Source organism: Agelaius tricolor, unplaced genomic scaffold (genome assembly GCF_023055355.1).
Source record: "Agelaius tricolor isolate 1412-34295 unplaced genomic scaffold, bAgeTri1.0.p SCAF_11, whole genome shotgun sequence".
Taxonomy (NCBI): domain Eukaryota; kingdom Metazoa; phylum Chordata; class Aves; order Passeriformes; family Icteridae; genus Agelaius; species Agelaius tricolor.
The window spans coordinates 25,655,584-25,680,463 of NW_027269271.1; the positions used below are offsets into that span (position 1 = coordinate 25,655,584).

General features: G+C 42.4%; 1 protein-coding gene across 3 annotated transcripts in view; it reads right to left on the bottom strand.

The window, feature by feature from the left end:
• Nucleotides 1-24,880, bottom strand: part of LRP8 (LDL receptor related protein 8) — a 171,179-nt gene that overhangs the window by 32,802 nt on the left and 113,497 nt on the right. For all 3 annotated transcript variants that reach the window (XM_071436758.1, XM_071436757.1, XM_071436759.1), the window contains one exon: nucleotides 5,228-5,356. In XM_071436758.1, coding sequence (XP_071292859.1) covers nucleotides 5,228-5,356 — 129 coding nt within the window. The remainder of the gene's footprint in view (nucleotides 1-5,227; nucleotides 5,357-24,880) is intronic.

The following is a 24,880-nucleotide window of genomic DNA, read 5'->3' on the forward strand; positions in this document are numbered from 1 at the left end:
GGATTTTTCTGCAAATTACTACTGCTTTTGAAGGAGCTCTAATACTTTAAGCAGTGATAAAGTGGCAGCTGTACATGTTTAATTTCTGAGAGGCACAGCATAATGCACAAGCATTAATCCCTCCAGCTGTCCAGTAATTAAACATCATGTAAAGCCCAGAGGATATCACTGCTGTGCTACCTTATCTTATTTATGAAAGACTTGCATTTGTTAAATTTAGCAATTTTTTTCCTTCTTGGAAATAATTGTAAATTCTTCCACCATGGCAAGTACACTGAAGCTACAGCTACCCTCCATAAAATGCCAGGAATTTCAGACCAGTCATGTTTCTTTTCATCACATACTAAAATAATGAATAATGGTAGTGGATAAATATTTCTTTTACGGGCATGACTGTGATGCTATGGGTTTTAAAACTGGTGGGTTTCTCAGGGAGAATGCATGGCAAAATCTGATCCTTTGGGTTTGATGTCCCTCTGAGCTGACTGAGGGACAGCACATAATGAATGTTAATTCATTAACAGGCAGTGAACAGAACTAACTTTGACAAAAGCACACATTAATCAAACTGCAATGAAAGATAAAATCAGTGCTACATTATCACCAAGCTAGAAGGTCTCAGTAGGATCAGTGGAGATCTGGAATGGACTGGATCAGTGTGGTCCAATCCCAGCAGGGATCACTGGAAGTGTGGCTCATGCAAAATGCAGATACCTTTAGCTCATGCAAGATACAGGTACCTTCTACTGCACAAAAGAGTGCTGGGACAACATGGTGCTCTTTATAGTTAGAGGACAATGATAAAACAAGTGAACTGTCAATAGAAAGGTCACTTCATGTGAGCACAGGTGCAGGAGCAGAGTGGGGGAAGGTGACTTTAAATCAGCTTTGCAGTTTCCCTCCTTCAGCTGGTTCATCAGCAGGTGGATCTGCTGGAGGGATGAAGAGCTTTAGCCTGCTTTAAATTCTGCCTTCAGCCAGTGGCTCTCAGCTGACCCGAGGGCTGTTAACCAGGGCACTGGCAAGAGCTGACTCTTTAAGTTTTCTGCACTTGGACCTTCCAAGAAAAGGACCCCTCACTTGGAGGGGCTGCTGCTTTTTTGGAGAGTAACACATGAGCCTGGAGCTGTGCCAGGAGGAGTGGGAAGTTCACCACCTGAGGATCCTGTAAATGATCTATTTACATGGGAAAGCCTGTGAGCTGCCATGGCAAGGACACAGGGTTCCAGCTGAGCACACCTATGCTTACTGTGGCTTCCCTTAGGAATTTAAAAAACCTTTATCCAGTCTGTTCACTTTTAATCTGGCATATCATCACATCATAAGGCTGAAAATCTAGAACTAATTCTGAGATACATGGTCAGCAATGAAAAGCCTGAAGACCAGGGTCCAAAAGAAGATGCTCTGGGTGACAAGGTTGTCACTGGCATGAGGCTCCTGCAGGAATTCCTGGCTCTCACCTCAGCCAGCTGCACAAGGTTAGTGTGAGCATGTCCACTGCCTGCAAAAGTTCCCCATGATCACTGTGTCTGTGCTTGTAGTTTAGGAGGATAACCATGGATAAATAGCTAATTCTGCTACCAATATATCAATGAATTCATCATTTCACTGCATCTGACTGTGGGGAAAGGGGAAACTGGTGCACTTCCAACTCCTCATTTGCAAGACACAATTTCCATATTGAGTGCAAGCAGTGGTTCAGGTGAGAACCAGTGACACAGCCAGAAGAGATGGGGCCAGAGCCTTGTGAGCATCCCTGAGTCCTGTCAGGAGAGACCTGTGGGCACTAAAGGGGCTCAGTGCTGTTTCAGGATGGCAGCTCCTCTCTTCCAAAGCCTCTCTCGAGTGCTCTCTGCATTCCTGAGCAGCTGACAAAACACTGCTTACTGTCTCCCTCAGCAGAGATTTAACAAGTTCTGCAGTAGTTAGCCAAGTCCAGATGGACCCTGAGTTGTGTTGCTTTAATTACAGCCTCTCCTATTTAACTTCTCTTTTAGTCTCCCTAAACTCAGTCCTAAGCTTCTCCAATCCATTGTGACAAAGGTTGGGTGCACTGGGAGCAGAAAACTTTCATCAGGGAAATAAGGAGGCTGCCAGCACCTCCAAGCCAGCAAATTCAAGGCTACTAACCCTGACCTATGACTACAACACACCTGATATTGTGAAGACTCAAATTACTTGTGCTCCAAAAACTGAAAAAATAATATTTTTCTTTTTATATGGTCTTATTTTAAAAAGGAAGATATCTGCATTTTCAAAAATTGTTTGTGCACTGGAAGTCAGTAGTGTTCTTAAAGCCTGTCTGTTGGAAGTCAATTATTTAGGCAGACAGGCACTTAAGTACCTATGTGCAAGGTTTAATATCTGCAGTTAACCCCTGGTGCAACTACAGCCTGTGCAGACACAAATCTGGATCCCTGACCACTGGTGCTTTATCCATTGCAGGTGAAAGAATTTCAGTTTCCATTGCTTCCTTGACAAGTTCTTCCACAGGCTGAAAATCACACCATTGTCTCCTTGTTCAGCTTCTCTACTTTTGTCCCCAGGTCTCTGAAGAGCTGCTTTGTGCCCCCAGTGTCTGCACTGGATGTATTTCACATGGATTCAAAAAGCAATGATACCATTCTGAGAGGAAAAATCCTGCAAGAATTGCAAGGTTCAGAGCAGCAGCTGGGAAGGAAACTGCTGGAGGAGGAAGAACCATAAGCCACCTACACTGTTCCTACAGTTTTGGATGATTGTACACCATGATCTTTACTGTCCTCTCCTGCAGGAGATCCTCCCCTAACTTGGGCTGTGAACATCCTGACACAGGGACAGGTTCCTGCACAGCCTCAGCACAACCAAGCTTTGCTCCTGGATACCAGCACAATCTTCTAACTGGTACAAACTACCAATGCAGAAATGCAGGCATAAATAAGGTTCATAAACTCCATATTAAATCCTCTTGAAGAATTATAAATCCAAGAGCCAGTTATTCCTATCAAACAGCAAGAGTATACACAGTTAAAAGATTTTTGAAGTGTCACATGAGGTTGCAGCAGTAGGTTTATTAACATGGATTTAGAAAGAGCTTAGGGGTTTTTCTTCTGGATGCCCTCACTCACACCATCTTCAAGTCATCATCCACTTGTTTATTGCACATGCAGGCTCTCACCACAGAAATTATTCTGAGCACAAATAAATCCCCTTCCAAACATTTACCCAGCAAGATGTGTTATTTATAGACAGGCTGGTCAGCTCTGTGAGGAGTGCAGCCTCTGTGACAGGGTGCTGTGCTCCAAGGGGCTGCTGGTGACAGGCAGTGCTGAAGCTTCTTATAAAATGAGAATAAAAACTGAGTGCAGAGATTAAATTAACAAAACAAAGAGAAGAAGGGGTCTGAAGTGGTCAGGATACTGTGTGCTGCTGAGATAAGAGGAAACAGAGAAAGGAGGATTCTAACCAGAGAAGAAATGGGAATGTTAACAGAGTATCAGTGGATAGGCTTAGTGAGGTTTATCAGATTTGGATAAGGAGAGGATAGCTATCAATCCTCCACAGCTCCCTGCTGAAACAGCTCACACAATTGTTCTCATCCATGAGGAAAAGACCTTCATTTGACAGGGAACCTCCCTGAAAGTGCTCCCACCACAGCCATTCAGCAGTGCCTCCTGTTTCCCTCTCCAAGTGAGTTTTGACCTCTGAAAGATGCTGGGTTGGGATCTTAGGACTGAAAGCTTTTGATGTTTGCACCCACCCAGGGTGCTCCAGGTTTACCTGTTCCCTATGCTCATGCCCATCCTACAGCCAGACTCAGCAGAGATTTCCAGTGTGTGAGGACAATGCTCAGTCATTAAAAATTGGTTGAAAGCCACTAATTCATTTCTCACCAGTTACCCAGCAAGCATCAAAATGTGGTAATTTGTCCTTGGATTACATTTTTTTTAAGGTTTTTAAGAACCTGCACATGCATTAAAACTGGAAGCTAACTATGAGTAAGGGTGCTGAAACATCCAGAGCAGAAACACTCAGCTATTTCCAAATCCATTAATAGCATCATTATGCTGAAATTATGTGGCATTCAGAACATATTTACATGCATTTTGGGGGTTACCTAAGGCTTTGAAAAAAAAAGTTCAAAGCAATTTCAAGTAGATTTTTATTATAACTAAAAGACTCTGTGAGACCATTCCCACTGGTGTGAGCAGCAGCATTAAATCAGGGGAGGCAGCCATCAGTGAAAAATTGTTCTAATTTCACAAAAAAAATCAGGAAAATAACAGTTACAATTAGCTTCTGAATTTGTCTCTAATTCAAGCCTCCCATTCAAAGAAAAAAAAATGTACACACTAAAGAGAAAAAACTTAAGAGTTTCACATGGAAAACCAATAAAAGGAAAAAGAAAAAAAGAATACACAGAACTTAGAAAGCTTCTTAAAAGCCTGGGATCATTTGCACACAACAAACTTAATAAGAACAGTATTAGAAATCAGAAAGGTGATTTTACTTCTGCACAGACTGGCAAGACTGATACTCCCTAAATTCTGGTGGTCTGTGTAAAAAGAAAGTTGGAAAACCAACTGGAATACCAAAGGGAGTCACAAGAATGAGTCAAGCATTCATTCAAAAGAGAATATTTGACATCAAGAAGCATAAAGAACCAATATATTTGGTCTACCAAAAAGGCAGCCTGAGAAATAGTTTGACCACACAGTGCAGGAGTTTTCACAGACTGAAAACACTGTTAAAGGGCTCTTTCATTCAGCACAGAAGGCCTAATAAAAGGCAATGGCCATTTAGGGACTGAATTTATAACAGTTATGGGTACAGAGTACATCATTCTCTCTCTGTCCAGTGACACCAACAAGCCATCAATGTCCAGGCCCATCTATTCTAGCCCAGCAGAAGCCAGCTTGAGTCTGTCCCCAGTCTGCACAGGACACAGCAGGAACCTGCTGAGCTACCACACGGGAAGGTTTGAGCCTTATTCATCTCCTTTCCATATCACCTGGGTGTTAACCCTAATAATAATACCTAATTAATTCTTCACAGAGTTCATGCAATCTGCAGCCAGCCCCAACTGGAGAATCCTTCTTTCCTCCCTGGTTCTAGAAGTCACCACTTAGCACTGCAAAGCAGAGTGAGTTTGTTGGCAGGAAAAGCCATCCCTTTCCATGCCATTTGTAACAGTCCCTCCAGGACTTTTATAGTCCTAGATGGAGATGCTGCATCTGTATTAACTCACCAGGAGTGCAACCAGCCTCATCAATTCCACTTTCACAATCCTTCTGCCCATCACACCTCCAGGACAATGGGATGCACTTGTTGCTTAAGTCTCCACAGCTAATTTTTTCAGATGGACACACTTGTTTGGCTGGAAGAAAAAAAAAAAAACAAAGAAATAAACAAAAGTTAAACATATTTCTAAACATTTCTAACATTGTTTATGCTGTTAAAGTTACTTTGACTTTGAATGGCTTGATCCTGAGACATACTGGAATGAAATCCCAAGTCAACCTGCTGCCTCCTCAACCAGGCTGCCCTGGGAACGAGGCCCCTCCTGTCCCTCTCAGCCAAAACAAACTGAGAAAGTTGTTCCCACAGACAAACAGGGATTCCTGCTGGGAACTCGGGGCTGGTTGTTGCAGGGAGGGATGCTCAGTGCAGCACCAGGCTCTGCCTCCCTGCCCAAGACACTGAGCTGGAGCTGCTCACTCACTGCCCTGCACACAGCACGGCAGCTCTGCACAAACCCACTCAGCCAAGCCAGGAAAAAGCAATTCCCTCATTTTAGTACAAGGGTGTATGTCTAGCTTTGGCAAGGCAATTTCTAAATATAATGATCTGGGCAGATTGTGGTCAGCAAAGCTGAGGAAAAAGCAGCAAGGACAAGCAGGAACTTGCAGGTATTTAACAAATGGAGCTGTAACTGCGTAAATTGAGGCAACTGTGATGTCAGACATGGAGACACAGAAGCACCTGCAGAAGCAAAACCCCAGTACAGGCAAGAAGACAACTATGAAAAAGAATCTGCCAGATTTATCTGGAACCAAGTAAGCTGTGAAGCTCATTCTCTCATAACTAGTTTGCATTGCTAAAATTCCTATTTTTTTTTCCTTCATACTAGTGTAAAGAGCAACAGATCTACATTTATTGTGACAAGGCTGCTGAAATGCAAAATGTTCCACGATTTAAACAATTGTTTAGCATTCTGGAATCATCATCCAGTTTGGCAGGATTTGCTTATTAAACAGATTGATTTCTCTCTTCAAAAAATGACGTGTATTCAAATATTTCTTCCATTGCTATTAATGATAATAATGCTGTGTATGGCTGCAGGTCTACTGAGAAGGTGGGAACCTAGATTCTAAATTAAAACCTTCACATTACCCTGCCCTGGTAAAGGTATTTACACAAAGTCAAGCAGCTTCCCAAGTGCTGAGAGGATGAAAATGATACCTCCCACCTCCACAAGGAGGCTGTGAAAGGGCATCCTCCAGCCCCAAAGCATCAATCAGCCACTTGGAGAGCAGTGCCATTTAATCCCTGCATTTCTGCCTTAGCGCCTTCAAGTGTTAGAAGAAGCAGTTTTGAGAAGCTGTGGGCAACCAATACATCAAGAAAAATTAGGTCCTGCCACAGACAGACAGTTAATAACAGATGTAATGGAGTTTTATAACCCTGAGGCATGACAGCATTTCTGTTGAAATTTGCTTGCTGAATACCTAAATAACATTTATCAATGTTGCATGGTTACAGGGGGGAGGAAAAAAGGATCCTTACTTAGGCTTTGGGATTATTTTTCCAGCAAATTAGCAATAAAAAACATTGGAAAGGCTTCCCCACAAGACCTCACCATGGTCAGTGTATTTACCAACTCAGGCCACGTCCTGTGTCCCCTCTAAGCTGCAGGTTTTGTACTGCCCAGCTACACTGAGGTTTGGATTGCATTGGCATACTGAGAAAACTGGGATACCAAAATGTCACGGAGACATTTGTTAATCAGGTTATTGATCCACATCCCCCAAAAATTGTTCTAGTTCTACTTGCTCTGGCAATGGTGATGGAAAGGAGAATTTGTTTTGATGCCAAGTAGGACCAGGTCTTCCATCCTCACTGTAAATCTCCACTGAGAACCAACTGGGTCAAGACAAGACAGGTAAGAACATGTTCCACACACCTGATTTTGAAGAAGGTAGAATATAATCATAAAATGGTATCATCACACAGTGGGATCATTAACCAGCAAAAAGGTTATTTACTGGTCACAGTTTAAATTATGGGAATTACTTTTGCTTGGCTGCTGTGGGCAGATGCTTAATAATTTTGGGAAGCTGAAAGGTTTGGAAAGGTATGAACAGAAGGCTCCTATTTATGGAAAGTAACCTCTGTGTTAGTCATCTCCCTGACAGAATAATTACAGACATTTCAAATATGTAAATCAAAGCTTGAACTTTCAGGGATGCAGCAATAGAAGCTGCTGTTGGTCACAGTACATCAAATCTCTGTGTTCCAGTGGTTTCTGCACCCAAGCAATCATTTCATGGAATGAATGACTTACAATGACTTGTAAGCACTGGCAGCTAACAGAGAGGGGATCTTGCACAAAACTCAAAGCAAACCTTTGGTGAAAACACACCTGCATTTCCAGCAAGTTGGGTGTTTTCCTCCCCTCTCCCCCAGGAGACTGCAGATGCAAGTGGAGTCCACGTTGTTGTCCACACTATTAAAGGGGCTTTCAGCAGCTGCAGTCCAGACTCAACATTTCTGTTTCTGTGCACGGCTTACACAAACCCAGGCCCCTTGGGCTGACGTGACCAAAATGTTTTACTCCCTCCTTCCCTCTTTGTGCAGGCAGAAAGGAAAGGGTTAGTGCTGTGTGTGATGGTGAGTGCTCCTACCCTGGATGCATTCTGGACCAATACAACTTATAGCAAGATCTGCCTTTTCAGAAAAGCACCATTAAACAACTTGGTTGAAATGTCAGACACATCAAGACCAATTTATCACAATGAACTGCAAATGCCAAGGATGGACAACAATGCTTTATTTATAAGGAGACAAGAGCAAAGAAGACAAGAAGGTTCCATTTACTCAGTACCGCCAATGGCACATTCTTCTTTCTCTTTACAGGAGGCTACAAAGTCTTTCAGAGCACCACTGAGCCTAACTGGCGCCCCACTGTTTGCTTCCTCTTGTGCCACTGCTGTGCTTTTCAGGCTCCGGACATCATGTATATTCAAGAAAGCCCAAGAAAACAAAATTGATTTACTTTCAGAAGACCATTTGTCAGGTTCTCACCAAACAGGTACTCTAAGAGCATACACAAAATGCAATTAAGCAGCTTCTGCTGGTGGGAAACCCACAAGACTTTTCATCAGCAGACTGAAAAGAACGCCCTTTGTGGAAATACATCATCTTACAGGTCTGAACAGCTTCTCTATCTCTGCTGAAACAACTCCCCATCCTCTCCAGACTGCCCCTTGTGCTTTTCCCAGGTTCTTCAGAAGCTCCAACCCAAAATATTTTTTCTACAGCAGAGAAAACTCAATACTAAAATGGTTTAATTATTTTCTGCCATGCCAATGAACTGTTCCCACAAATACTTCCACTACTTTTATTATGGAATTAAAAATTCTTACCTCCCTCTTTCCTCCAGCAATGGTTTAGTTGTCAGCTTTTTTTTTTTTTTTTAAAGGAATGCTTTTTAACAGGGACCTCCCCTCCTCAAACACTGCCCTTAAATCTTCTTTTGTCACAACTGGCAGAACTGCCTCAGAGATGTACCAAGAACGAAGTAAGTGTTCGTACCTGCCCAAGTACAGGACTAGAATCCAGTTTATTTCCAGAGAAAACAAGCCAAACTGGTAAATGAGCAACTGCTCTGCAGAGAGGAGGGGAGCTGACAGGCAGAGATTGCTTAGGGAAATTTAGAACTCAGAGTTCTCAATCACTGAAGATTTGTGATTCAGAAAAAATCTCAGTCACAAGTTTGCATATATTGTTCTTTATATATGTGTGTGTGTGTATATGAATTTATATCCCTATCTACACTTACTACTGACTTAAAACCCAAAGTTTCCCTTTGAAGTATTTAAGGTGCATAAGAAACACAGTTAAAATCCATCTTCTGATTTAAAATATTGTCACAGCTGAAGCTGTATCTGACTGGTACTTTCCTTCTCTTGCCCCTTCTCCCAGCTGCAGGTGGCTGTGAGGAACCTCTGCCCCATTGACCACAGCTCACTCTGCAGCTCAGGACAGGTCACTGTTGTTTACTTTACTTTGATGTGTCTCAACCCTTCAAGACACATCAGATCCTGGGTGTGATTTTCTAAGGTGTGTTATATCATATTTGATATACTTGCTCTCCCTGATGCCCTGCTTGTGACACGTTGTGATCAGCAGTGTTTGTGTGGGCACAGCAACATCCATGGTGGGTGATTCCCATGTCCTGCAAGTTTCTCTGGCCCTGGTGCACAGAGCCCTGTGAGCACACAGGGATCCCCCAACCCTCAGCCTTTGCTGGGTGCTTGAGTTTGGATCTGGGCATCAGCAATTCAGAGAGACAGAACACACTGGGGAATGCTAACCAAAGAACTGCTCCCACTAAGGTCAGGAGCTGCACTGAACCTTCTGTCATGTAAAGCAGCACAGTACAAGCATCAGCCTGCTGATAAACTTACATGAACTTGTGACTTCTGCAAAAGCCAATCCAGCAGCAGTACTTGGGTTGCTCACCATATCTCTGTATTACACATGCACTTGAGACCTCTGAGAAAATGCAGGCAGCTCTGCAATTTCAGTTGAAAGCAGCCCAGGCCAAAACAAATGTCATGATTAGTGGCTAAAGTGAATTAAGATTACAGCAGTGAGAGTTGGAATGAGACCAACCCACCAGCAATGACGCCTCTGTTGACAGAAGCAGCCCCATCCATCTGCTCCCACAGGAAACTCAGTTCTGGTCAAACTGGGGCAGGCTGACAGCACCAATTCCCAGGGCTGGGAGCTTCAACTGATGCTGCCTGACTCCACATTTGTGAGTGGGTAAGTACAGGCTGATGTGCCATGGCCTTTGTGGCAGCATGCAAAGGCACAGAAATAGTGAAAAATCTATTTGTCCTGCATAAAAAGATAATTAACTTATGAGCACTGCCTTTCAACTTTCAACATAAATTAAGTGGCTCAAAAGACAGATTAGGAAAGGTGACTAAGGAACTATACTGTAAAATGTCAGGAACAGTATTAACAATTGATATATCTGATAAATAGATTCAGTGGTGTGATTTGTTTGATGATGACTTATGTTCAGAAGTTCCCAGGGGAACAGAAGAGGATTTGCACAGATTTCCCTCCATTGCATGCACAGTATAGTCCTTATTAACTCTGTTCTTGTGTGCTTGTAAGAAGGGTTCCTCTACAATACCATGTATTAGGAGTCTCTGGTGAGTCCCCAACTCCTCTACCTTGAAACTGGAGGGAGAAAATAAGCATAGCACACAAAGGGTTCAGCCTGTCTAAAAGAGATGGGTAGCAGGTACCTCACTTTTGTGCAGATTAGCACATTGGTGATTACCACCTCTGACATCAGAGTGAAATAATCAGGAGTTCAAAATCCCAGGATGAATTCTAATTACTGAAATAGAGACTCACTGTCAGAGTAACAGGGAGGTAACTTTTACAGGAAAAGTGTGTTCCAAAAGCACAGACACTACAACCAATCTCAAGTAAGGAAATGATTCTCTGGTATCATGCCAATAGTTGTAACAGGTGGCATAAAGTGTATTTGAGCACAGTGCAAGGAGATAAGAGATCTCTATAGCAGGCTGCAGACAAATGGCACCAGTTTTAGGAAATCTCCATGTCTCACAATGTGAGCCACCTGCATGGTCAGGAAGAACCCAGGTTCAGAGCTATCCTGGCACCCTTGCAATCCTGAATACTGTCCCAGCCCAGGACAGGCAGCTGCACAGAAAGGACTGTTGCTCTTGGGCTCCCAGTGCACCACCTTATCTTCGATTCCTGATTGCTCTTACTCATCCACTTCAAAAATCAAAACTAACATCAAACTTGGCTACAAAAAGCATTTCCTTCCCTCAGTCTGACTGGCAGGACTTCAGCTGATTTTGTATTCCTGTAAACACAGCAAATGCTCTTTTGCTGCAGTCATCTGAGCACATCTCACCTAATTCATCTCAGAGCTTTTCCACATACTGTTCTGATGGCACTTCTGTTCTCTACTTGATATGCCCAACAGGCTCTGCTGCTGAGAAATAAAGTCCTTAAATTCAAGTCAGTTGGCTTTTTTGGGTAAACCCAAGTCTAGGTCAATGGCCCATGGCAAACAGGAGGTCAAACTGGTTGATTACATGATCCTCCTTGGTCTCAAACTGCAGGAAAATTGTGATACTTTCAGTAGGAATCAGAAAGCTTTTAAATTGCCTTTAAACTGTTCCTCATAGTCATACTTCTGAAATTTCAGAATTTACAAAGATCAGATGTTTAACAGCAGTGAGGATATAGGCTGCTGATCCTCATTAAATTCAATTTTTTTAACCATCTAGTGCTTGTAAAACAACAGTGGTTTTTAACTCGTATCTGTAGAATACACTGTGACATTGCCCCACTGTCAAGTCTGGTTGTGCACAGAGAATCCAGTTTCTAAGAGACCATGACAGGTGATTAGGCATGAGAGAGATGCACATGATACAGTGAGGGCTTTCTGCTCCTGAACAAACCACATTTCCTTACCTGCCATGGCACGCATGAGAATTCATTGCAGAAGTTCCTTCCCTAAAGCAGCTTTTATGCCCAAGCACCTTGAGACACAAGCTGCCTTTGCAGGGGAAGGGGAACAGTAGCACAGATATTGTCACAGTCCCTTGAGGCCACTCCTTGGCCCTGCTCTGCACCCAGCCCTCTCTGCATCATCAGCAGGGCCCTGCTGGCTCTGATGTTCAATGCCTCAAGGCACTGCTTTGCTCAGGGATGCACAAATCCTTCCATAACCTTGAATGAGACACAGGATAACCCTGGCATTCATACTCCACTCCTTGCTACCACTTTCCACAGGTTCTGGACAGCACAACACACAAGAGCCATGGACACAGCTGTGTGTGACCCACTGCAGGGCTGAGCTCCACTCCACGGGGCAAGGCAGAAATGTGAGCAGCAGGATGAGGCTGGTGCAGTCCAGCTCCAGCTGAGTAAAGCATTATTGCAATTATTGCACAGTGTGCAGCCATGGGAGAGCCCAGGAGCCACGTGCCACCTCTGAATGCCAGTTTCTCATCTTTCCTGAGACCACAGCCATATGGTCATGAGAAACATTCACTCAGATTAATCCAGAGAAAAAATGAATACAGCCCTGTAGTGACAGCCCCGCTTAATGACAGTGAAGCACAGCCCTCATTGTTTAGAGAAACAAAAAGGGCATTTTGATAAACTCAAGTCAGAGGCCATATGCCAACTTTCCCCTCTATTTCTTCCAACTTTGGCCCTTTGCATGTCTTCTGGATGGAAGAGGAAAATCCATAATTTACCTGAAATGGAGAGCGGTTTAAAACCCTAACATGGTCCCTCCTTGTGAAACCACCAGACCCTCTTGCCCTTCTCTTTGCACCTCCTCTAAACCAGAGCAGAACTTGCCTTCAAGAGGAGCTGTATCTCTAAGACATTATTCTGGCTACTGAAAACCTGAGTTTCTACATCAGATTTCTTCAGATAACTTTGTACTACTTAAATTTTATTTTCTCTTCACTGGTGGTTTTCCCTCATCTCAAGGATCAGTTGGTCATGCCCTTAGGCTGGCACAGAGGCAAGAAGATACCAATAAAAACCACAGGGAAAATCCCAGACATCATAGTAAGAAACCAGAACAGCTGAAGAAGAACCTGTTCCTGGCAGGAGTAAATCAGCAATGTGCACTGCTGATCTCAAACAGCTTCATAATAAACTGACAGTTGACTTTGGTAGTTAGCAAACACCCAGGCCTGCCAGCAAAACCCAGGACTCAACATTTTCTTTAGAGATAGTTTTCTAATAGAAAAGCTATTAAATATTCCCTTTTGTGAGAGGCATTTTTCATGCTCAATCAAAAGTAAAGCTTTAAAAAAAATTCAACAATGACATTACTTTAAGAAGGTCAGAAAAAAAATACTCTGCTCTTTTTCTACCCTGAACATAACATCATCTTTACACTCTATTGTTTCTAGAGCTGGTTTGAAAGAGAGTGATGTACAACATTGTCCTGTCAAACCTCCCATCCCACCAGTGTCTACATCAATAATTACCCTGTCAATCTATGTACACACTGCCACTTGCAATGCAGTTCAGCCTTCTCTTCTGTATTAACAGTATTGGGGGAGGTCAGAGAAGAAATAAGAACAAGAAAAAAAAAAGGGAAAAAAAGAAAAAAAATAAAAGTATTTTGCCTTTCCCATAGCCCAGAAATCAAATGGAACTCCAATATTTGACATGGTTGAGAGCTGAGCTCTGTTTCTCAATACAGATCCTCTACCTCTGTTTTTTTCCAGGGATGCCTACTGTGAAAAACTAAGTCTGGCTACAAACAACCTATAAAAATCTATCATGATCCACTGTGCTCCCCCTTGATTAGTGATGTGTGATGCTTTTAAGGCAGTTCTGATTGAGGCAGGCCTCAGGAGAATACAAGACCTGGGGTAAGAGCTGAGCCAACCCAGAGTGGGAAGGATGGGAATGAGCAGAGCTGGGAATGAGCAGAGCTCAAACCCAGCCGTGCTCTGGGAAGGAAGGGCAGGGCCAGGGCAGAGCTGAGAGCAGGAGGTGACGGTGGCACAAGCTGGGATGAATGGAAGGCAGCTCCTTAACCCGAGCCATGCAGCTCCTGAAAGGAAAACTTGTTCTCTGCCCGAGAGCAGGGATTCCAGAGCCTTGTGGGCAAACGGATTTGTGAGCACTGAAACTTTCTCACGCAGCCACTGAGGTGACAAATGGATGTGCTGAGCTGGGGTGACAAATGGATGTGCTGAGCTGCTGAACAGAGCCCTTGGGAGTGATGTGCCAGAGGTGGGGAACAGCCTCAGCCTTCCCCCAGGTGGGATTTATTACCCAGTCTTTTGTCCCCTGTTCAGGTGTCAGCCTAATTCCCACTACCCAATTGCCATAATCTGGGCACCCCACGGACACACACCAGAGCCCACCCCTGCTACAAAGCCCAAAGCCCATCCCTCCTGTCTGGCTTGGCAGAGACCATGGAAAGAGCTGATCTCCACAGAAACACAGGTAATAACCACAATCTCCTGATCTGCACTGATCCAATAATGCTTCCTGCTTTATTCCTAGCCTTTGGGTCTAAATACATTGCAGCTTTAACAACATCAACTTTCTTCACTAAAGATTCAGTGATAAAATACTCCAGATTGCAGCACACAATAAATCAATCATCCCTCCCTGTATGGGTTTGTAACTCAGCACTTTGAAAGCATCTTGGAACAATTTCTGCACACATACTTTTTAGATAAGGGATAAATTTACTTTTTATTGAATCAAATGTTATTGACTGCCTTTGGTTTATAGATAAAAGTGACAGAGTTTTCTAGGTTCTCTTCAAATTGTTGGCACTGTGACCCTGAACTGTTTAAAAAATTAGTTTCTAAAAATAATTCATTCTCTCCACTGGCAGTATCTCACTCCATTCCCCCCACTTAGGCAGTATCTTAGTCCAAGCCTACCAGACATTATCACCTTGGTCACTTGTCAAATTCTTATACAAGCAGCTAAGCACAGCACCAGGACAGATTTATCTACTTTTCTTTCTATATATTAATTTCTAGAAAGCCCCAAAATATGCATCCCAGAGTGCTCAATTTCTATTACAGCAAATCCAGAAACAAATTCCAGATGGCAGCTTATTTCATACATATTCTGGCATATTTAGGCACTTAACTTCTCAAATTCTTTGGGAGCAAATTAATGCTCAACTCAAAATTAGGTTTTAAAGCACAGTTTAAGAAAAAATCACCTGGCTATATCACTCAATTAGCAAAAATCAATTACCAGATGCCAGTCTGAATTTGAAGACAGAAAAATTATTGTATTTTGTAAGCGTTGCAAATAATGACAAAAATCCCTTGAATTGGAGAAATGTCCCTGCAAAGGTGACTCTGTTTCACAGGCCCAGTGCACAGACTGGATCTGAGAGCACTGAGCAGCTCAAAGCAAACATCCAGAATGATCCTGGATAAACCCAATGGACAGCTACCCTGGTAAGAGGAGTTTTGTGGGAACAAAAGAGAACAAAAAACCTGTAATGATCCTCCCAGTGTCCATAAATTGTGCTCACTTAGCAACCAAGAAATATGTGGGGCCAATTTACACCTCCAGTTCTTTCCAGCAAGGCAGCAAGACAGAACTTGGCCTGTAAATTGAGATGTAAAATATTATATATATAAAAAACTACCATATAACAGATATGTAAACTGTATTATATAAATTTTACTGGCAGTAAAATTTATATAATCAGGAAATTTATAAAAATTTATATATCAGGAACTGGCAGTTCCTGTCTCTTGCCTTATCACTTAGGCAGTAACTAGGAAATTGTCAGATATTCCAGTATCATTCTGAAGATAAGCATAGTTTGCTATCTGATGAACTCCTAATGAATATACTGTTAATTGCATAACCTTCCTTCAGCACAGGAACTTTTCTGTTCATCAAGGGCATGGATAAAACAGCTTCTTTGCTTTGGAGCATCCTTGTAATTAATAATATATTCTTCACACTTCTAAATATAACCCATAATGAGATGCTTTAAAGGATCCAAGCTGCACCTTTCACCAAGTGCTTTTGATCAGCAGGGAAGGAGCCAGAGCTTGCTCAGACAACAGAGGCTGCTGGAACGGCGACTGTCGCTTCCCAATCCTGAAAGGCTGCAAACGACTTCAAACGGCTCAGCAGCACAACATGCCAAAACAGCTTCCTGCACCTAAAGCACACTGTCTCGTTATCTCTGGGCATATTCCGTGCACATCAGAGATGAAAAGAAGTAGATAGATTAGATATAGATACTACATATAATATAGTCTGCATAGTTGGGTATTGGTAACTTCTACTCGTTAACATTCTGCTCATTAACTCCATGAAAACTCTGCCATCAATCACCAATCAGGTGAGGAGCTACTACAATGTGCAAAATCTCCCCAATTATGTTTGCCATCCATGTGATCTGGCACCTCTCAGATTTCTCCTGGTTTCCATGTGTTGAGAAAAACACATCTCCAAGGATAACAGAAGAGAAAAAAAAAAAGTTTCTTGATACCTGTAACTTTCTCTGGAGACATTTTGCAGAACTTCTTTATGCTGGGGGTGGCAGAGCACTGGAACAGCTGCCCAGGGAGGTTGTGGAGTTTCCCTTTCTGGAAACATTCCCAACCCACCTGGACATGTCCTTGTGTCACCTGCTCCAGGTGACCCTGTCTCAGAAGGGGCACTGGACTGGATGATCTCCAACCCTGACAAATCTGTGATTCTGTGACCTTCAAATAATGACCCATGGCTGGGGAGAAGAAAGGAGAGTGGTTCTCCCCCACCTGTGGAGCTCCCTTAACTGAACAATACAATTTTTGTCCTGAAAATTCCTTCCCAGTGATTTGGATGGAGTGTTCCATGATCCCAAGGTGGAATTTCTTCCAGTGTCAGAGCTTGCTGTGCCTTGCAGCAGCTGGGCCAAATGGCCTCACCTATAAACTGTGAGCATCACTGCTGTCTGTGTGCAGCAGCTGAGAGCACTTCCCATGTTCAAAAGCTTCAGGACCATGAAATGCTTGCACAGCAAAGGCTGACTTCACACTGACACCTCATTTGAACAACAGCGTATCTTCAAGACAGGTACCAGTTTTGATTTAAAGACTTCAGCCAGAAAGGATTTCTGTACAAGTGAGTCCACTTTATTTGCCACTACTGTTAAGGGCTGTATCTTATCTGTGTTTCTCTTATCTAGTTTCCTGGATCAGGCTGATTCTTGCTAAGCTAAAGAAACAACCGTGTGATGAAACCAAAGAGACAGGTGTAAATTGATAAAGGCAACCCTCAACCCTCTCTTCAATAAATCAAACACCAAATACCCTTCTAATAAGGTTTATTTTTCAACTCTAATCATGTGAGCCATGTAAGGTTGTTCACAGCCCCTTGTCTAATAACCTTTCCACCTTACAGCAGCTGCCCATGTCTTTTACCACCTCTCAACCACCTGCTCTTCAGCTTGCTTAGTACAACCTCTAATTATGCTGTAAACTACATTTTTCTAACCTTTATGTTTAAGTCAAATCACATATCACAAAATACACACAGAAGCTTATTAAAATTCACAGTATCTTATTAACAAGGTCATGATTCAATCAAGAACTACTGAGAAGTGACACAACTCTTGTTTTCCCTAACATGTTGACACTGATTTTTTTTTCTTTTTTTTTTTTTTTTTAAATCTTGATGTATTATGTTCCATTATCAGGCTCTCTGTGGTTTTGTCCAAAACTAACAACAGCCAGTTAAGCACACACAGCTTTGGAGTTGAATTGTTATTGTTGTAGCAGTCAGGAACTCCAGGTTTGGGCTGCAGACCTCCTGCAGCAGGTTCTGTACTGTGCTCTGTTTAACCTTTTAAACCACCCTAAAAATACAGCTTTTACTAACTTACTGAAACTTCCACCAGTGTTCCAATATCTACAAAAAACAGTGATGCAAGTTCAAAAAAAAAAAAAGGAAAAAGCAATACAGGAAATACAGATCAGAAAGCTGAGAAAACTGACTGTGTCCCTCAATGAGAGTTTGTCAGTGCTTCTGCTTTAAAAGCTAAACCTTTAATAGCTGCTGTTGATAGCAGGAATGGCATTAAATGTGCAAATGCAACTCCTTCCTCTTCCTTCTGAACAGAAATTAGAAATACTTTCAGTATTTACTCCGTTTCTGTCACTGCAGCCTATACTTGCACTCTCATTGATCAGTATCACACTATATGGATTTGTTTTTCTTACAGCTAAAGAATTCCTTACAATCCTTCCTATACCTGGCCACAAAATTCTCCTGCTTGGTCCTGGCTTTCCTTATTCAATGAATTTATTACCTAACTCCCCCTTGTATCTAGACTGTAATAATTTCAACTCTCAATATTATGGATTCTTACACAAATTTCCTACAGAAACAAAGTTTCCATATACAATTAATGCCTCCCCCCAATAATCTGCTTCTCTATCCTCATACCCAAATATGGTGGCCAAATTGAATAAAATAACAAAAATATATGATATCCTGAGGGGAAAATTTATATCTTCAGTGAAAATACGTGGCAGGGCAGAATGCTCTGACAAAAGAAAAGGCTGCATCAAAAGCCCAGCCTGCACTGGATGACAATCCATGCACGAAGAAACTGGGGAAACTTTTAATTGGAATTCTTACTCTCTTATGCACCAAAGAGTCAGTCAAGCCCAGGACATAAAGGAACAGGAGTCAGGGATGGAAGAGAAATCAAATTCACAAGTTCTGATGCTCCTGAAGTATTTGCTAACTCAATGACTGAACTTTGCAGGAATCCCACCCACAGAGCAAGCAGGAGAAAAGCTCACAGAAGTACAGTGTAACGTGGTTCTTAAGGGTTGCTGCATGATTTTTTAATGCTTTCAGCAGGAAGACTTTCTTTCCAACCTACCACAACTAAAAGAAGCAGAATAATCTCTGAGACCAAGTTCTGTTACCTGTGTAGTAGGTAAGATTGCACTTGGTCTAGGTAAAGTAATTCTTATGACATTCAGGTTGAAAGTACACCTCATTTCCTATGCAGGTCAGCTAGAATTTCCTACACAGCCACCTAAGACTTGAGGGACTCAAGAACTTTAAATAACTGCACTCAGAGAGCCCAACCTTTCCAAAGCCTCCTCTGACAATGAGGCAGAGCTGTCTTTATGTAGGTCTGTCCCAGCTGGCAGCTGCAGGAGTGAAGGCACATGGAGCTCATGGGGAAAGGCTCTGGCAGACTGAAGAGCTTTGCCCCAAGACCCAAAGCACCAGCCCAAAGCCAGGAGCAGCCAGAAGCCACCAAAGCCACCAGCCCTGCCTGCCCACATCAGGGACACGGCACGATGGCAGGCACAGGCACTTCACTGAAGGCACAAAGGCAGCTGTGAGGCAGCTCCTCTGCTCTCTGGGCATCTCTGCCTTCTTCCCCAAAGAAAACAGATGCCAGGCTGCTAATCTGCTTTAGGAGAGCGAAAGAACAGCCTGGCAGAGCTTTTGATCCGTGTCACAATTACAGTTCAGTCCTGCAGCAACACACATTTCTCATGATCCCCAGCTGGAATTAATACAAAGGCTGAGCTGAACCAATATAACCTTCAGAATGATAAGGAAATATTCTCTTGCTTCACCCCTAAAAAGCAACTACTATGAAAAATGTCTGGATACCTAAAGAGTGCTTCATTCTGTTAAGTTAAAAAATCAAAACCAACAAAAACCACAATCCAAAACAAGAGTGAAATCATCAAAATAAAATACTCCTTTCCTCCTGTTTCAAACTGATTCCTGCTTGACTATTGCCTGGAGAAATGTGCTGGTAACAATGTTCAAATATATTGCTTGATTACATTTTCAATACAGGTAACATTGTGGGGCCACACAAAATATTAAATCCAGCCTACAAGTCACCCCAGGATCCAGATTCCAGCATGTACCCAGTCTCAATGCCCCAGGTTATAGAGAAAAGCAAACAGATTCTGTTACAGAAGAGAACACGTGGTGCCTCTTGCTGAATTTCAGTCAACAGAACAACATGACTTGGTCAGCCCAGTCTCTCTGCAGTGTAGGTCCATTCTTATTTTGTTTTAGCTGACAACCACTGCACTCTACACAATGTGCTGGAGCTCCAGGTTCAGTAATTGTGCTTTTAAAGAGAAATTTCTGCATGCACTGCTGTGTGCACTGGCTCGTGTCATACTTGGCTGCATTAACCATGCACTGAACCATCGCTCTCAAGGCTGCTGCTCCTCCTTCCCCTCTCAAACCTCTCCACTCTCTCCATCCAGCCAGTTTTGATCTCTCCAGGTCTCTGGAGTTTGGGAAAGTGCTTAAGTGATTACAGTACAGAGGAGTAAGTCAGCACATGTGTTGAGCTCTGGAAAGTTTTCATTTGGCTCAGGAGGAGAGAAAATGTGTCTTGAAAGCCAGAAACATCAGCCCTTGTTCTCAAAATATTTGATGAGCAGATAGGGACACATTCACTCCTTCTGGAACATAAGTTACACGACAGCTTCCAGTGGCAGCTGCTTTACACTCTGGAAAAAAAACCTGCTTTTTCAAACCAAAACCATAGGAGATGAATGAAAAAAATCCAAGAGAAGGAGGAGAATATGCAAAATTGTTGTTAGGCTATGTAAAGTAAAGAAATGACCCCACAGTTCTGAAGTTCCTCCCTGATTTTGCATAGTCATTGAATACACTTTTTGCAGGAACTTGAATCCCAGATATGTTTTTATTTTAATTCTTTTACACAATTTTAGAGATTTCTTCTTCATTTATTATGTATAACAGGGATTACATTTTTATTTAGTTTAAATTGGCCTTTTCTAAACATCACTCTATAGCTTGAAGCTACTTCCTTTAGAAATGTTTTCACAGTGGTCGTCTCCTTGGTATTTAGAACTCACCATGACTAACTCCTCATAGCTTCTTAAATATATGCAAAAAGAAAGGGACTTTCATTTATGTTACTAAATGCAGTCACATCACAGACTGTCTCCTAAAATCAGCCTTTAAAAACAATAATAAATATTTCATACCATATGCTGAGAATATCATGGGCTCTAATCTCATAAAGAAAACAGAAACACATGGAAATTCCTTACTCAGTACTCTGTGGAAAGAAACTGTAAAGCAGAACTCAGAGGGGTGGATGGGAGTTGTTATGTACAAGCACAATGCAAAGGCCACTGTTAAATAAACAGAAATCTTGTGCATTAGGACTCAAACTGTGCTCAGAATTCTGGCCACCACCAATCTGAGGCCACCAGCAGTTTAGATCTATTCTTTCTTCTGGTTTGCATTCCAAGTACCATTTCAAAGGACAATTCTACATTTCAAGTAAAACAAGGTATAATGTTTACACCCACACATGTAACAATGAAAGGAAGGAAAAAAAAGAACAATGAAAATTCTCAATTTTCTCCATAATCCTGACATACACTTCTGCCTAAAAACTTCTCTTTAAAGCTTCTCAATCAAGATTTCCAGCTCACAAAACATTACAAGGAATAGCTCAAGACACACTAAGCAATGGAGCATGACTGAGACAAGGTCATTCTGCAATGATGGGCTGACTTCTCCACATCCCAAAAATCCATGCTCCCGGTCTAACAGAAGCTGGAAGTAACAACAGTGACCTTTAAATTTCAGGACAATAAAATCCAGCTACAGCAGGCAGTAGAACAGCAAAGGCAAAATCTGAGAGCACATATGGGAGAGATGATCTGTGCCTAAAGGCTACACAGATTCATAACTCCCACTTCTTTTTCAAACATTCCCATGGATGGCTTTGAAGAAGTTGCTTAAGCTCAGTTTTGGTCAGAGCCTGTGCACCTCACTGCCTTCACTGAGCTACTGATGCATGTACACATGTTAGCAAAGCACAGGCATGGCCAGATGCCCCCTTTCCAACCACCACTACAGAAGCAGAGTCTGCAGAAGGAATTGCTTCCCAGAATCCATTAATTTAGAGCATTCACCTCAGAAGCTGTTGCCTACACTGAAGCATCCCAAAGGGTGCATTTAAACACTGACAATCTCTTTCAGAAGTCTCAGGCTGGATCCTATAGATATTTCCTGGTGTGCTTGTGAACATCTAGGCTTTACTCCTTACCTACACTTCTTGGAAAACAGTGCTTAAGAAAGTATCTTACTAAAGAGTTGTGGATGAAGAATTTCAGTAAGGGATTGTGGAAGAGCAACAGTCAACTTAAAATGTCCCACGTGCTCAACTTTTACTCAGTTAACAAAAAAACCTGGCAAGAAATTAGACCAACAAGAGTCACAGTAAAAAGCTTTTAACCCAAAGGAAAAATCCAATCACAATTTATAGCCTTACTATTAGCTGGTGTCTGTCAGAGAGGAATATAATCAGACATACTCCAATCACCCAGTTCTGATGACACAGCAGCAGCCTTGACAAAATGACACCAGTTCCTTTGCAGATGGGGATGCTTTTAACCACATCAGTCACCTTGGCCCCACCACAAGGCAGCAGCAGAGCCAGAACAAAGCCAGACCTGGCTCTTGGCTGCCAGACCTGCAGCTCCAGGACTTTATGGCAAGATGTCCTGCAAGTCCCCTGAGAACCACACACCGAAATCTTCATTTCCTACCACGGCCTCAGCACAGGGGCAGCACAGAACCAGGAGTGCTCCACCACTGGCACAGACTCCTGCTTCTCCCAGCCCTTCCCCTCACCCTCCCACCTGCACTGCTGCTCACCCTGCCCTTTGCACAGGGCATCCTCCCACATTTCCTGGGCATGCTCTTCTTCAAACCCACCTTCAGAGGCTGCTTTTGCCCAATGTGCCGTAACTATAATTAATTAATTATAATTAATACAATTATCTCTGTATATGAAGGGTGACACTCAAGCCACACCTGGTGTCAGATGAGGGACCCTCTGACCTTACTTTAATCTGTTCCACTCCTCCTGCTATTCCTCAGTTTCCTTGTTCTTCTTGCTTCTCTCCAGTCTGTCCTGATAGCAAATCCCTCTGCCAGCCCCCTGTAACCTCAGCACAGCCATAAGCTCTGTGCCAGAAGGCAGCTGCACAGCCTGGGCAGAACCCCACTGGCTTCAGCAATGCCCTGCTGCAAACTCAATTGCTTAATTACACTGCAAACACAATTACTTAATTACAAAGGAAACTGGCGCTGCTATTACAGGACCCCTTTCCTGAAGCACCTCTTGGTGCCGAAATTACAAATTGTGATTTAAGTTGGTGGTTTAAGTGCTTGTTGGTTATTGGACAGAAGAACAATTTAGAATGGGCTGGTAGTAGAGTAGTTATGTGCAAAAGGGAGCTTAAAAATGTGATTTTAAGGGTGACAATGTTTCTTTAATCCCTGAAGAGCTGTTTAGTTCACTGTCTGGCTTGAATATAATGAATCAGGAACCATTTTTCCAGGTTTCACATCAGGTAATTATGGAAACAGAATAGAACTTTAATTATGAGAAAAAACATAGATAGTTCTATTGTGATCTTCCACAGCATTGCTGTTTCTTAGAAGTAAACATATTGTGCAAGCTGGAAAGAAACCATTGATTAAAATAATCAAAAGCCCTACTAGAAGAAGCGTGGACGTGCTTTTCTTTGTAAAAAACAAAACATTGTATCTGACTAGAGATAAAATAGTTGAGGTATTTGAATTGCCTCTTCCAAAGCCCACTTTAATTTTTCCTCACAGATTCATTTAATTAAATCTACTATTACAGGGTGGGTTTTTCATTTTACAAACACTATACAAAAGCTTGGTGTACTCTGGGAAATCTAACAGATTAGAAAATCTTACCAATAGCTTTTTATCTTGATTTCTTCCCCGTCATTTTCAGCTGAAGCGAGTTACTTAAGATGCTGTTTCTAAGTGTAACTTCCAAACAGTGGAAATTACACTTATAGGTAACTGATAAGCAGAAAAACTTTTCAGTTCCTCCTCTGAAAAACTGAAATATTATTACAACAAGGTGTCAGCAGCTGCTCCTTCTCCCCTTCCTCCCAGGCTCACTTTCTCTCTCTTGTTCACTGAGATTATTCCAACTCCAATCAAAACAGGGAGGAAAAGGCCCCACAGAATGCTAGGGGGACAAAACTGTACAAAGGATAAAGGAGTTGAGCAGCATTGAGACGAGACCTATTTGTAAAAGAGATTATGGATGCAAAAGTGCTCCTTTTGTCACGAGGGAAAATAAAGGCACAAAAGGTCCCTCGATGAGCAAACATAATGAAACCTGCCAAGATGAGTGATAAAATCATAGAAAGAAAAATTATACAGGTCTCCAGGACACTGGCAGAATTCATTGTAAAACACTTTTCCCTGCTTCCTGAAGTCTGTACTTTTAAAATTAAAATTAAAAGCTTGCCTGAGGATGGTGCAGCATTGGTATTTCACCTCATATCTTCCAGGACAGTATCTCCTCTCTGTATACAACAGGACTGAATAAAACAAACAGCATTCAGGACTTCCCAAAACTTCATGCCACAAAGGAAGATCTGAGTGCAGTGTCCCAGCCCAGCTCCAGCAGCTGCAGGGAGACCATCCCTCACTGCACCTCCATGGCCACAGTGAGGATATTGCTGCACCAAGGTCCAGGCTCTTACCAAGGGGAGATGCTGTTTTTTCCATGCTAAAGTGACAACTCTTCTGAGGTTTTAAAGGTATTGACAAGTGAAATGCTGCTAAAAGCAACCAAGAGGACATGAAGAACTCAGGGGAAAAAAAAAGGATTCAGTAGATAAGCATAGATTTAATAAATTCTAGTATGTCCTCATCCTTTTATGTGTGAAAGAAAGTAAGTCTGAAAAGGCTCTGGTGCTATTAAATAATTGTGTTTCTTATCTCAGAGTGAACATTTCATCTTTTTTATACATACAAAGAAACCCCCACCTGTTTTCTTTTTTAGAGGATGGAACAGGCAGCTTGGAAGGCAATTTTAATTGAATGTGTTCGGGCTGTTGCACAAGAACACTGATGTGTAGACCCGTGGCTGGGAAGAAAAGACTGTCCCTAACCACCTACACCTTGACTTCATTACAAACATCCCTGCTGGTTCTCACAACTTAGCTCCAAGGTTGATACTTGCAACATGTCTAGAGGCAGGAATTGTGAAGCAGCAATGCAA